Below are 15,977 nucleotides of genomic sequence, written 5' to 3' on the forward strand. Positions count from 1 at the left end.
CTTCTCTTCTTATTTCTCATCTCTTCCCTCTCATCTTCTCCACCTTTTCTCAATATGAGACCTGGACGAGTGGTAACTGCCAACAATACAAAACCAGACCTGAGATTAACTAGCGCCCATCATGAATCCTTATATAGGGCCATGATGGGCCCTTACAAGGGGGTCCATTACCCTTTTAAGAAGGGTCCAACATGGAGGGTCCATTAACACAAGGACCCTCCTTAGAACAACAATTAAAAGAAAATACTCAAACAATGTGGCGACGAAGATGAAAATGACGTAGGAGATGACGAAGACAAAAATGAGAAAGACGGTGACAAAGATGAAAATGATGAAGGCAAAACAAAGTCGAAACACGAGACAGATAACGACGTGCTTTTTACCCGTGGTATTTGAACCCGGGCGCCTTCACTTGCGCTTGGCGTGCTGGTCGGGCGGCACGCGAGCCGGAAGGAGTCGATGATGATGAAGATGATGGCTTCGAAGACGTGCCGGCGATCCTGGACAGGTGCTCCCCATCGAGGAGTTTCTTTGAAGCGCCGAGTCAAAATTTGAGGAGGTAACCTAAACCAAAATTTTAGAAGGCCACCTAGTACTTCACGTCTAGCGGACAACTTGAGGTATGTATGTGAAGTCTGTCAGGGTATAAACACTGCAAAAGAATTGCAACTACAATGAAGTAAAGATGGGAGTACAAACATGTTTTGGCGACATCTACGAACAGTTCATCACAAGTTACATGATGATGTGAAAGGTGTAATGAGTTTGTAACGTTCTGTTGCAAGACTGTTTTCTAACTTGTCCTCAACAAAAAATTACAAACTAGCATCACCCCTGAGGAAATGAAGCAAGACATTCTACGGTTTATCATGTGTAATGCACACCCATGGTTATTTGCTGACTTAAAAGGGATTTTGACGGCCAGGGTGATTTAGATCACATACTGATGTAAAGATGTATGGACGATGGTAGTTAAAGAGGCTTGCAGGATAGTGTACACTCAACTAAAGGCGACACTTACAAATATGTTCAATGATGTACACCTTGTGTCCTTGACGGTGGATGGTTGGACTACTACAAATGGTTATCCCCTCGTAGGTGGTATTGCCCATTGTATTGATGTCAAATCAAAGCTTCGAGAGCAGGTCCTTGGCATATGACATATTCAAGATAATCACGATGGAGAGACAATGAGCAGGCTCATTGATAAGGTCCTAGAAAATTTTAAATTTTAGTCAAAGGTGTGATAAAAACATTTTTTTCAATATATATTAATTTAGAAAATATAAATATCTAAAATTTCACCTTCATGTAGGTCTCTATTGTCATTAGTGATAGCACCACGACAAACATGACAATATCATTAATGTTCCAATATTCACCTGTAATCTACATTTGCCATATATGGGCTATGTCTTGATATTGATTGTGGGAGCAGACCTAAGATGCCTTCATGTGATTCCAATGAACTCAGAGCAGTGTGTGTGTGAGGAAGATAGAGATTCAATCAATGCATAACATCAGTAGCATGACCTCTGTTTGGGATGTAGTGGCCCGAGTTCGTGAAACATGTAAAAGCTTACTCGTTCACCTCAAAAGAAGATAAAATAACTCCAGATATGGGTGCATCTTGCAGTACTGAACAACAAAAAAGGAACGCCAGATTCTCAAGAAGGTGGAACTCAACACACACTATGTTGCGTGGTGCCATAGATGAGCCACAAGCTCATGCACTGATCTCCATGAGTCTAAAGAATTACAACATTGAACTTCAGGAGTGGGCTATGTTGAAGGATTTTTGCAACATATTAGTGACATTTATCCAGGAAACTAACCAAGTAGGTAGCTCAAAAGTTGGGTTTGTAACCATGGTTCTTACTGTGATCACAACTATATAAAAATTACCTCAACAACAAGTCTAGGAGTGATTCGACAACAATGCTATTTCTGCAGTGTTGGCAATGTTGCCAAACTCACAAGGTAAATCTGTTCAAGATGCTTGTGAGGTCATGAACCATCAATTTGAGAAATATGTGGCTATCTAATAAGGTAAAATAGGTTTTAATTCATCAATGGTATTTTTTAGTTTAATCAATAAAAATATAGATATCTACTCACTTAAATTGAACTTGTATTGAGTACGGGTCAAGGGAACGATAATAAAGGACTTAATCTCCATAATATAGTGATTATTGCAATGATATGAGATATGTTTAAAATACGAAGTTGAGTGGTGAGAAAATCCGAGGTGAGACAGTCATCAATAATGATATAATTAATATGGTTCTACTAGATAGTAGATTATAAATATTAATATTTTAGAAGGTTGAGTTAGAGTGAGAGTAAGATGTCAATGACCAAATGAATGCGTAGAAGTCACAGAAATGGTAAAACAAGACTAGAGAGTGTACAGATTCAAGGCAATGTGACTGTGAAATTGATATAATCAAAATCTGACATTGAGAAAGAACAACGTAATGCAGTGGTACTTACCTTATACTCTTACGCTTTGTTGGGATTATTGTTATTTTCAATTGCAGGTAATCTATCCCTCTTCTGTGTTGTCTTCTCCTACATGCCTAGGATACCAAGTACATGTTTAATGGATCTCACAAACTTAATACCTCTCTATCAGACCACAGGAATAGAAATAAAGTTTGAAGAAGATATTGAGAATGATCCACATGCCTATTTATATATAAGAAGATATAAAAGGAAAGAGGGGGCGAAGACAAAGCATACCTCAAAATTTCAACTGAATCGGCCTTCTTGATCATCTAATATCAAGCTTTAAAGTTGGATCAATCCTGACCGTCCATTATTTCTCTGTCCTTGTCATCCACGTTGATGGTTCCTTGATTCCCGTTGGTGGGTGAAATGTCCAATTTTTAATCACTTAATGATTGGCACAATCACCTTGTCTTTTATAATCACATGCTCTGAGCATGCCACAAGTACATTCGATGAAAAAAATAAAACAAAACTTTAAATCTCATTATTTAATTATTGTGATGCAGCATCAATGTGCGCATTTTCTAAGCCTATATTCATATATATAAAAGTTTTCTGAATCAATATTATTTATTATATTTTACCCACTTAGTTTTTATTTTATAAAAAAATAGTAATGTCGTTTTGCATAACAATGGGTCCCCCCACATGTCGCCATTCAATTTGATGGAACGGTGACCAATCAAATGCATTTACAATGATTAACAGGCTAATTATTTCAAAAAGATGCAATTGTGTTATCCCGAATCGTGATCGCATAATGCATCAATCATTGACTGACAGTTCGAATTTTTTTAAAAAAATTATTTCAAATCACAAAATGAATGTTTTAAAGAACACAATGTTTCAAATTTATTAATGGTATGTTTAATCTACAGAAATCAGAGTGTTAGATTAAAAATAGATTTAACCATTTGGAGCTTGATAATGCGCATTTGTAATTATTGCAATGCATAAAATATATAAATGTTTTAGAAGTAATGCATTTATTTGTGTGTAATCACTATCATACACTACAGCAAATGTGTAGCAACAACAATGCTCCTTGAGCCATTAACAAAGGTACCTTGAATCCTTTACACTATTGAGTATATGTGATATTGTTTCTAGCGTTCACTTATTCACGATGACCATCCTACTGTAATGGAAGCACAATCATGTTAGTGACTGACATGCACAATGATCAGACAATGAAGGAGGCCAAAACTAGCATCAAATTCAAGCCTCAAGCAGGACTAATACAAGAGCTGGAGACCTACATTGCTGAGTCTCTAATCGGGGATAAGGAAAACCCTTTGAAATGGTGGAGGGCCACCACTGTATGAGCTTATCCACATCTCACAATGTTGGAAATGGAGTACCTTTTTGTGCTAGCACCTTGTACACCAGCTGAGCCACTCTCTTCATTGGCGGACAACATTCATGACACATAAAAGATCACTCCTAGATGGAGAAAGTTTTGAGCTGATGTGTGTGTTATTATATTGCATGAGACCGCAACCTCATCCAGTGATCAAAATAATGTCTCTTCGTCCAGAAACCTGAAGGAGACAATTATTACTTTAATGATTTTTCAATATTTTAATATCAAATGAACTCGTCTTATCTTGGTTATTGCAATTTCCTTCTATGAGCCATACCCGAATATTGAGATTCCACAAGAAGTCATATAATCAGGATATCCTTCCCTGTCATCTGTAGTCATCATTCCTCCCCATTGTCCCTATCCTCAGCGGTCGTCATTCCCTCCTTGACGGTTATCATCCTGTTTTTTCCTTAGTCATCATCCATCCTTCGCGGTCATCATTCCTTTCCTCAATAGGCATCATCCCTTTCACCATTATCGGTGGTCATTCTCCCCATCCTTGGTCGTCGTGTCCCATCCTTAGTGATCGTGGTCCTATCCTTAGCGGTCATCTCCCGTCCTTGGCAGCTGTCATCCCATCCTCGGCGTTCGTTGTCTCATACTTGGAGGTCGTCGCCTATGTTTTCATAGTCATTGTCTCATGTTCGGTGGTCATCATATCTGTCCTATGTAGTTGTCATCCCCATGTTTTATAATCATCATCCTGTCTTTGGCAGTCGTCCCATCCTTAGTGGTCAACATCCTGTCCTTGGCCGTCCTCATCTCATCCTTTACTGTGTCATCTCATCCTTGACAATCTATGTCCTATTTTCACAATCCTTGTCCCATCTTTTGTGGTCATCATCCCTTTCCATGATAGTTGTAATCCATGTTCTTGGCAGTTATTGTCCCCGTCTTAATTGGCCATAGTCTCATTCTTGGGGTTAGTCATCATCCCCATCATCAGCAGTTGTCAGGCCATCCTCGGTGGTTGTCTTCCCTGACTTTGATGCTTGACATCTTTTCCTTGGCAGTAGCACTTGCCTGGAGTTGGTGGTAATCATCCCATCCTCTATGGTCATTGTGCTCATCAATGGGGGTTGTCTTCCTCGTCATCAGCCATCATTCCCATCCTTGATAGTTATCACCCCTGTTCTTGGTAGTTGCATCCTCATCCTTGGGAGTCATTATTCACTATCATCCCTGTCATCGATGCTTGTCATCCCCGTGCTTGATAGTCGGGGTTCCTGTCATCCCGTCATCAATAGTAGTCACACCCATCTACAATAATTATATTTTTTTAATAGATATTTCTTCACATTCATGCCATCCGTAAACATCATCAATTATCCTTGTAATATATTCTGTCATTTCATCATTTCTTATAGATGAATGATAACGGACGATTTAATACAATTTGTTCAATTATCCGTGTCGCCGCACATGATGAAGGATGGCGATTTTAGGACATCTACTTATTTAATTGGCTGTTGACTTTCAGGAAGACGGACAGAGTGTCCATACTGGTAGACTGTTGGGGATGTGTCAGCCCTCCACCATAAGGATGTGAGAGGGGGGCTTGACTTGTTGATAACATCAAATTAGATTGATAAAATTATGCTTTTGTACTTTTTTTACAATATATTTTTAGACTTGCACTTGCATTATTCAATATTTAAGGGTAAAATGGGAAAGTTAAAATTCATTTTGGTAAGCTTTAGTTTTAGATAGATCATTGATTCTTGAGACTAACCCCACTTGACTCCTTAAAGCCAAATATATTTCTCACATCTTCTTTGAGTTTTACTTGAAAAACAAGACCTAGGTAAATACAATGGTGAATTGGGGATACAAAGGGAGGAAAGTAGAAACAAAAATCTTATAGATAATAAGAAGAGGGCCAATACACAAGAAGCCCACCCTAGAAGACTATTCAAACCTTCTTGAGAATTGGGTCAACTAAAGGAAAGAATTTTAGAACTAACCTACAATTTGAATTTGAATGGTCTGGTTTTAAAATATGTGGAGTTAAAGTGGATTCAGTATAGATATCAAGTAATCATACCCCTCCAAGTCCTTGGAATTAAATCCAATGTCTAAGAGAGTTTGGGCATTTCTATTTAACCTCTTCTTCTCTCTCTTTGTATCTGTTCCTAGATTTTTGCTGTCAACTTGTCGTTGGATACCTAGGGCATCAGATTTCTTACATATTCTTGTTCTAAGAGATTTTGGGATAGAGAGTTCAAGGGTTATGAGATTCTTAGAGAAAAAGCAAATCTTGGCCCTTGGGAGAAGTGCCAACAATGTTCATGTGTCTCCTGAATGTTTGATTTGAATTTTCTCACCTTTAGAAATAGTTAAAAATTCAAATGGATAGCCTCTGCTTCAATATTTACAACACATCAAACAACACTGAAAAATTCATCCCATATCAAAAGTTACAGCATTTCAGTGTACTACCCACCCGCCAAAGCGCCGCCGCAAACAAATTGCGTCAAAGGTTTTCTTTAACATTAATCTCATTTCTTCCCCTAAAATTCCCCCACTGATTCTTTCAATATAAAATTAGTTAATTGAAAAAATATAAAAAACAAATCTGTATTTCATTTATTGAAAATAATTTTGACTATTGTTTCAAAAAGATTTAAATATCTAGAAAAGAAAATTCAGGTATAAAAAATATTTTAAAATATATTTATAATGCAATTTTATATCTTATTATCGGCTACTTGTGGATTTGACTCTAATTAAGAAAAAAATTATAAATATTGCTTCATAACTCATGCCCCTAAATCGACTAATTATAGTGAGTAAGCCCAGCCGCCCTTATCTTCTCTTTGTTCGGTCAGTGGGACTTTGACTGCAGTGTCACAATATTTTAGCAAGTAAACCAAATTCTGGTTGATCAGATGCTGATGGCCTGAAGTATAGATCACAATAGTAATATCCTTGTAAATAATCTTAAAATATGTATAATGTTAATTAAGACCAAATATTTTTGGAAGATTCGATAAAAACAGGTGAAATATGTTTTCAAAAAGTGCGAGCTGTTAATTGCTCTGTGTATTAGACTATTCAACCACAAAGAGAAAGATATAAGTTATGGTAACGTAGAATTGAATATGCTTAAAAGGAAACATAGAGTCCACAAATTAAAGGGAAACTATATAATTTACAAACAGAGTTAGAAGTCAGATGCATCTTAAACAGGCAAAACCACAACCTTCTCATTATGCACAAATCAAATATCAGAATAATCATTTCAGTTCCTCCATCAAGTTAATTTCAAGAAACCCCACTTTTTTTTCAAAACAAATAAAATCATATTCTCAGGATGTTACTTACACTCTCACATATAAATATATCAAAATTTTATTAAATACTATATCAAATATAATATATCTAAGATTCGAAGATAATAACTTGTTGGCCATCACAGTATACTTCTCTAAGGATATCTCATCAACAGAAATAGTTGAGCAATGATTTTGATTATAACTATTGAAAATTTATTTGAGTAGAATAATGTTGAGTCCTAAGTCAAATATTTAAAAAATTGACCAGCTGGCGAAGTGTCAAAGCTATTCATATAGATGGCGGTATTAAAAAATGCATTCTTCCTGACATTCTTAACCATTTACACCCTGACATAAAATTGAAGGAGGTTTGACTGGGTATAATGTAAATTGAACAGTCATCTACACATGCATTTTGACTAAAATGCATTAGGCCTTAATCTCACATATATATCTTAATTAGAGTAATTTTATGGACTTTAAATTATTTAAATAGCGTAAGATATAAAATTATTAGGTTTAATAACAACTTTAAATATTTTTCCTGATTTTTATATGAATCATTTGAGGTTAAACATTTCTATAAAAAATATCTATGTTTTTTAAAAATAATTATCTTATTTATGATTTTTATAAAAGATATTTATGAAAATTAATTGTGGAATAGATCAATCATAGGAAGCTCTGTTTGTGCCATATAAATTAGATTTATTGTATGTTATGAAGATGTCATTCAGACTCATGCATGCATTTGTGGCATTTGTTTCCTAAAAACATTTATTTTTACCCTGTCATGTTTGAAGAAACCGGAGCATAAATGTCATGTTTATCACATTTGAAACCTACCCTTTGGACCCCTATTGGCTTTTAGGCCGTGATTTATGATCCAAAATTGATACAGGTAGTGGAATAGAACAAATCTATATTAAATTTTAAAAAGGAATGATGACTAATTAGGTTGAGGTTCAGAAAAATCCTGAAATGATTAAATTCCTTCAAAAATTATGATATAGCTGCACATTTTTCTAGCCTCGTAGTCCTGAGTACCTTAAAACGCCAGGTCTTCTCGAAAGTGAACTGCAGTATATTATTCAAGATCTTATAATAATTCTGATTATTCAAAGTTTGGGATAGGGGTCATAAAGCCGAGGGGAGCCCTTGGGAAACATGCATAGTTTTATACTTTCAAGGGGGATTTTTTATTTAACACTTAAATGATAATATTTATTCAAACTGTAAAATTTGAAGTGTAAATTCTAATGCCCATCAAATTGTTTGCTCCTTACTGTGTACGGACATGTTAAATTCTGATTAACATCTTCATACTTTAAATACCTCTCTACAGGAAATTCTATATAAATAACTATATAGCTCATATACCTTTTTAACCATCGACTGATTTAACCCAATCAATAGTTTTTTAATCAATAGTTAGCCATCAACAAGTGAGGTGAAGGCGACACGACATGCTTTAGGAGGTACACATGAGTTTAGTTACTCTTTCATGCAACACAATTATTATCACTTCCAATGACTTATGGTGGTTTATCCATGTGATAATCCTAAGATACTTTAGTGCATGGTCAACTACTAAACCCTAGTTTTTCAATATAGGACTGATGCATAAGGAAATAGTCAAATAGCTTTTTTCCTTTAACTTGGGCTACCTGGGTCAAAGACATTTATATATATCATCTTCCAAAAGTTTGTTTCCTATTCTACTAAGGGTAGATAATTACTCCTTGACACTTAATTATCTTGATGCTATATCCGAAAAGGCATCACTTGGAAACTGATGATGAGGGATAAATAGGTTAATGCAAATATATGTGGCCAGAAAGAAAATCACACATCCAATATCTTGTTCCATGTTCATTATACAGGGTATTCATTGGGGTGAATTTTGTATGTTTATCATGATGTCTATGAATACATGATGTGATTAAGTGAATTATTATGAGATCGTGAAGCTGAGATAACTAGTCTTTAATCATATCATTTAAATATTTATAATTAAAGAATATTTGAGAAGGATATCAAAATATCCTAAGAAGTGTTCTAGAATGATTTTTGAATCAATTATAAGTAACTCAGATGACTAATTATGGTTTGGTTGTTGACTCTACTCTAAGCAATGAAATTAATATCAAGCATATAAGGGACTTTACGTACATAGTAACTGATTACAGAAAGAATTCATGTGTGAATTTATACACTCCGTTATATCTTTTAAAGCATGGTCTGTAGCTTGGCACCCCATAGGGTGGAAGCTCTATCTATCGAGTGGGTTATAGTGATCGGTGACTGATTATTCTATAGAATGATACAGTTAATTTATATTGAATGCCAACAAGAATTATTCGGCCATAGAGTTATTGGGGGTTTTATGAAAACAATCCCATATAGTATAAATAGGAGAAGGCCATGAAAAAAAATAGCCATGACTGAGTTTTTAGAACGTTGCCCTGTTTTTACTTATTGGGAATTACTCAGAAAATTCCCAAACATTTAAGTTTTTGCCCAACGTTCAAAATACCATTTCACTAGTATGCCCATCTTGACCCATATCATATTATAGTTAATGCCTCAAATGACCCAATTACCATTGCTGAATTTCCAAAATAATCAACATATCAGCATGTAGATTAATTAATCATAGATCAATTTAACCCAATTGGTAGATCTATTTTCCAGCTAGTGGGGAATGAAACTACAACTTGTCTCCATGAGATATGAAGGAAATTACTGGGAATTATTCAGCCAGCTCTGAATTATTTGGGGACCTGGCATTATTATCCACTGTCCTGTTGGCTCCTCTCTGATCATACCGATGGTCGAGGACCACAAACGTGGCTGTCAGCAATGAAGGTAATCCATCATGATTAGGTTCCTATGGATACACCTAGAGGTTGGACACATGAACATCACAACTCGCCTTACTCAGAGAACTAAAAATCGCTGATACAATATGTGCATATGTGATTGGATAAATATGTATTGAATATTGTTATGATTTTATTACTCATCTTCTAATGCATGAATAAATTAGCTTCATCTCATTCAAGGCCCTAGCACCCAACACAAATCATAGTAAAAAACTACCTATCCAGTTGATATCATTGATTTCATTGGTATAAAAATGGTTTAAACTACTGTGAAATGGATCAATCTGATTATGAACTAGGTATAAACCCATCGAAGAATTCATATGTTTTGAAATATTTTCATAAAGTCACCTAGTTTCTTTCAGTAAGATCTCCGTGAAAATAGTTAACAGAAAAACCATGAGCTTTACATGAGAGGACCCAATAGTCTTATTATATATTGATATTTGTGTCCGTATCAAATATCATTTGAATAGGTTTCTCTTAATCATAGGTCTAGACACAAATCATATATGAGCCATGATTGTTATGAGATAAAAATGCATTCAGATGATATCAATTTGTATTTCTGATCAATTCTATATGAATCATGAATTTTTTTTAACGCACTATTGGAATGAAAATAAAATCATTATGATGACAATTTGAGTTAATTTAATATACTGTACAAAGATTTTTAATGGCATATGCGATTATTTTAGTGCATATCTAGGACTTACTGCTTAACGGTGTATTACCACTAAAAATAATATTTATAAGAGATATTTATCATCATATGATGTGCGCCCTAATGATCCCTGAACTGTAATTATAATATACATGACAAGGAATGTGTGTCAGGTCAAGTAGGAGATCATATGATGCTGACCGTGTCGACTAGCTAGGAGTAAAGGTAATATTTTCTTTTTATGATACATGAGTGCACATTAAGGTTTAGGTGTTGAGGTGTGTTTTGGTTCACCACATATAAAGATGAAACATATTAGGGATCCCATCATCAATTTTTAAGCTGCTTGCTTGGTCGTCCATATACTTGACTCATAGGAACCACTGGATTCTTGGACCGATTTTCCCATCACCAGAGACGATCTAAGGAGCGAGATGACAATATTCCAGTGTCATGGCCCTCACAGGTATGCTACTGGGTCTATCATTCTCTTCACCACATGTGACTCTAGTAGCTTCAACCTACTAAACAAAGACCTATACTGCTTACCAATTTATACTGATAACAACAATATTTGGATATCTCGTTCTACATAAAAGTGATTTTCTTACAATTAGTAGTTAGAAATTAAAATTATCATGATTAAACTCTTTTATCATAATCACATTGTTGAACTATCATAATCTTATTAATGAAGATCTGCACTTATGCTTCATCTCAGATCAAAACTCAGTTGTTGAAACAAAACTCTTATAAATATTTTAAAACATTTGTATCCAGACAATGACCATTTTCCCATTTGAATCTGCACTTAATCCATGCAAAATTTCAAGCACTACGTGTCAAGAACCGCCTATTAGGGTATTGTATTGGGAGCTGAAAAAGATGTAAGTAAGCATCGAATAAAACTACACAACTTGCAATTGGTTGAAAATATTTGATTCTTTTTCATCTATTTGAAAACTCAAGTCAGTTCTCTTCTTGATGTCCGTAAAAAACCAAACTCCATGTTGTCCAATTTTATGATGAATAAGAGACGAAGAGGCTACCCTACATCTGTCTCATATCTGGTGCCAGGTCACCTTCCATGCTCTCTCAATATCTTTATATCATGGATCCCGGAAGATTCAGCTGCGCATTTCAAAGATATACCAGTTTTTATTCACCACGTAGAGCTTTAATCCACGTCTCCAGGACCGAACGAGCCAACCCCATCATTAATTTTCTTGTATTTTGAAACGAGTTATTCCCAGAAGTATAAACAAGACGCAGGAACATAATCTCGTTCATAATATATTCACTTATTCAGCGAGAGGTCAGTGAACAGTACCACTGAACAACTCACCACCAACTTGAGTTATGGACAATCAATGGACTTTGGCGACCGATACTTGAGGGCATCGACGCATTTAATCGTCCGTCGATTGTCAGGACGGTGGAGAGAGTGCGACCTCTTAGCAACAACTCGTATCATATTGTCTAATGTCTATGACCCGCAATTATCATGGATTAACACACTGACTGATTGCCCTGTTGACTTTTACGGATAAACTGTTCTTCAAGCATCGTCCTTCCTCGCGGCCATGGACCTGGCGAGGCGCTGGGACAGGCAAAGTGAGATGGACTGGATGGTGATCATGGGGTTCACTCCAAGCGCCGAGGGGAAGAGGCTGGCATCGCAGACGAACAGCCCCTCCGCTTCCCAGCTCTCCCCCTCTTCGTCAACAGCGCCTTCGTCCTCTGTAGCCCCCATTCTGCAGCTGCCCATCTGATGACCCGTGCCGAAGAGAACCCACGTAGGGCTACCCGACTTGGGCCCTGCCGGTATCCCAACCCCGTTGAGAAACTCCTCCAACTCCTCGTCTTTGATCCCCTTACACTTGATTCTCTGCCCATCGCTCCGGTGAGTGCCCACTTCGGATGCTCCAGCGGCGACGAGAATCTGAAGAGCCCGCCTCAACCCCCGGCGTAGAACCTCCTTGTCGGACTCCTCTAATCTGTATCTGATCCCCCCGTTCACTGAACCAGCGCTTTGGTCTCTAGCGAGAACAGCGAGGTGGGCCGTCCGGCTATACCTGCTCATCCTGTCCTTCATGTCCCTGCCGTCGACCCATGGCATGGAGACGGAGAACGCCCCTGGCCCCAGCATCAGCGCCTCGATAATGGCCGTGCCCCGCCCGTCATCCACGTCCACCTTGTGCACCGCAGTGATGACTCCCCCCTCAAACATCTTCCCGTCCTCGTCCGGGAAGTAGCCCCACGCCATTAATCCCGGGTGAATGTGCAAGTTCTTCCCGACGTGACGGTTCTTGAGGCCGCTGGCGGCGAGCAAGGGCGGCGTCCGAAGAGCCCCACCCGCGGAGACGCTCGCCTTGGCGCGAATTTTCAACTGTTTTTTGGTTTCTCCCCACACCGCTCGAGCAGCCACTCCCACGCACTTCTTCTTCTTAATCGTACTCTTCTCGAGAAGGAACTTCTCCGCCTGGCAGCCGGTGAGGATGACGGCCCCGCGCTCGACGGCGTCGACGAGCCAGGTGGTGTCGGTGCTGCCCTTCTTGCCGGTGGGGCAGCCGTAGCTGCAGGAGCCGCAGAAGTGATCCTCCGGAGAGTTTCTAGGCACGGACTCGACGTTGAGACCGAGCTTCAGGCAGCCCCTGCGCAAGATTTTGTTCTGCAAGCTCTCCTCTGGGCAGTGGTCTGTCACGCCTATCCTTTCGCAGACGGCATCCATGGCGGAGAGATACTCCGGCGATCCGAAGAGAGGGAGGCGGCGCTCCTCCGCCCACTCCGCCATGACATGGGCCGGAGTCTTGATACAGGCGCCCCAGTTGATGGCGGAGCCGCCGCCGACGGTGGATCCCGCCAGGACCATCGTGCTCCCGTCGACGGTGCTGAGGATGCCTTCCGTCTCGTAGAGTTTCTCAATGGAGGGGCCCTCGTTTCCGGTGTAGTCTTCCGCGACGAAGTAGTTCCCCTTTTCGAGGACGATAACCTTGTGGCCGGCGGCGGCGAGGACGGCGGCGGAGACCCCGCCGCCGCAGCCCGAGCCCACGATCACCACGTCGCACTCCACGTTAATTGTTCCCTCTCTCCGGTCCTTGAACGCGGTGAAGCCCTTCAAGTTCAGAGACTCGATGAACGAGTCGTCTGTCTCCTTGCTCATCTCCACCAGGCCCTTATCCAGCGGCCGCTCTCGGCGCGGCGAGCTGCCGTGCCGTTCTCGCAGAGGAAGGCTGTACCCTATAGCTTCCCAGGATGGATTCTCCCCGTTCTCGTCGCACTGGAACGAAAGAAAGAGACTCAGCACGAGAGACGAAAGGTAGCAGAGAAAGAGCAGGAGAAGAGTAGATCCCCTTGTAAAGGAGATTTTTACCCTGGTGAAGAAGTTAAAGAAGGTGAGGAGCTTGACGAGGACGAAGACCATCCTGAGCGGCCAGAAGAAGCTCTCCCGGCTCCACTTCTGGAGAGTCATCTCTCTCTTCCGGAGAGATAGCTCAGAAAGTGGGCGCACAAACGGGAATTTCGACGATATGCACGCTGATCCGCACAAGAGAAGCGTTCCGTAGCGAGTTGAGAGAGCCCAGAGAACAGCTCTCATCAAGTAAGTCGCCTCCGCCGGCAGTTTCCGTATACGCTGCGCCACCTGCGCGTCAACGAAGGGCCAGCGAGAGAAGTTAAGAAACATGCTTTACAAACCTCAGAAGAAAGAAATAGATGTATTCCGCCTGGTACTTCGTCTGCGATACGTGGCTCAGCGCCGGAGGCCTGAAAAAAGGCCTGGACACTCGTCGTAACGGGTTTCTTGATATCTGGAAGGCTTCGTGCGTCCACCTCTATGGCTGGTATTAGAGCTTCGCACAGCGAAGTTAATACCGTCATCTGCGCCTTGGAAAAGCCGCGAGGAGAGCCTTCGCCAGGCCACCTGCGCCCTTCCATGGTTGGGTTGCGCTCTATCTTCTTCCCTACACCGTGCATTTCTCCACAGGTTGCGGAAGAGGAAGAGGACCGAAAGATTAAGTAGGTGTAGATGCACATTTGATCCCAACCGTTCCCTGTCACTTACTAAATGCGACTCAATAAAGTCGCTCCATGTCTCCTTCAGGACAGGTAAGTCTTTCTTATCGATTTAACTTGATACAATGTTACCGATTTAACTTTACTATCAACGTTATTACATCCAGGTAAGGTCATCAGTTTAATGTATTTCTTCGTCGACATTGGATACTCCAAAAATAGATAGCAAAATTTCGCCCGAACCTCAGAGCACGCTACTCCATAGATAAGAAATTGACGCATACGAGAGCTAGATAGATGGATGGAGTATATATAGATAGATATATAGATATATTGATATATAGATATATAGATATATCGATATATAGATATATAGATATATAGATATATAGATATATAGATATATAGATATATAGATATATAGATATATAGATATATAGATATATAGATATATAGATATATAGATATATAGATATATAGATATATAGATACATAGATAGATATCTACTCCCACCATATTACTGCTATGTTTTTTCACAGAATTAAAGTCAATACTTCTGGGCTCTATAAAAATCTACTCCACCATATTACTGATATGTCTTTTCACAGAATTAAAGCAAACGCTTCTCTGCTCAATAAATATCTACTCCACTTGTTTTATCAGTAGAATCGGTCATTTTTCATCATTTAAAAAAAGGTCTGTCAATTTCAGCCAGCTAGTATGTGGCACTGACTTGCTATGGCATTGGGTTGATAGAGATGCGTGGAAAGAAATGTGATGACATACGACACAGACTAGAGTGCCCTCTCCTAGTGCACGAGTAATCAAGGCATGGACGATGAAGTTGTTTAAGAGGATGAAGATGGAGATCGTACACATGTTATCAGATGTCGACTGTGTATTGGTCACAGAAAATGGTTGTAAACTTTTAGGCGTAACAGGTCATTGGATCAGTGCTTTTTGGGTGTATTGTGAACGTGTCATCCCTGTTTCGCGAAATCTGTGGGAAGTAGGACAGGGAGTCTATGACAGAAATTATTATCGATGTGCGTGAAAAATTCGGCCTCGACTCCAAGGTACATACTGTCAAGCATATTGCTCCATGAAAGAGTTGTTAAATGGAGGACAAAATGTTTGATTTGCTTTCCTTTGCAGGTTGATAACACACAAACTATCAATTTAAGTCTATGAAATTTACATGTTTTTATGCCTTAAAATAATTAAATATGTGTCTCATCAAGCATAAGAGGATTAAATC

General features: G+C 39.0%; 1 protein-coding gene across 1 annotated transcript; it reads right to left on the reverse strand.

Moving 5' to 3' along the window:
- Positions 1-11,968: 11,968 nt before the first annotated feature.
- Positions 11,969-14,712, reverse strand: LOC144700256 (long-chain-alcohol oxidase FAO2-like). The gene is made up of 3 exons (XM_078571725.1): positions 14,437-14,712; positions 14,078-14,347; positions 11,969-13,984 (listed from the first exon to the last, which is right to left on the reverse strand). The coding sequence occupies exons 1-3, from the start codon at positions 14,677-14,679 to the stop codon at positions 12,263-12,265; spliced, it is 2,235 nt and encodes a 744-aa protein (XP_078427851.1). The 5' UTR covers positions 14,680-14,712; the 3' UTR covers positions 11,969-12,262.
- Positions 14,713-15,977: the final 1,265 nt, after the last annotated feature.

The sequence above is a fragment of the Wolffia australiana genome, chromosome 2 (assembly GCF_029677425.1).
Source record: "Wolffia australiana isolate 7733 chromosome 2, ASM2967742v1".
Classification (NCBI taxonomy): Eukaryota; Viridiplantae; Streptophyta; class Magnoliopsida; order Alismatales; family Araceae; genus Wolffia; species Wolffia australiana.

What these genes read in the sequence shown, in the direction of transcription:
- LOC144700256 (XM_078571725.1), bottom strand. Translation starts at nt 14,679, where the DNA reads ATGCACGGTGTAGGGAAGAAGATAGAGCGCAACCCAACCATGGAAGGG. An exon ending in AGCCACGTATCGCAGACGAA is followed by an intron (nt 14,348 to 14,436) that starts GTACCAGGCGGA and finishes GTTGACGCGCAG; the next exon opens with GTGGCGCAGCGTATACGGAA. An exon ending in TCTTTAACTTCTTCACCAGG is followed by an intron (nt 13,985 to 14,077) that starts GTAAAAATCTCC and finishes CTTTCGTTCCAG; the next exon opens with TGCGACGAGAACGGGGAGAA.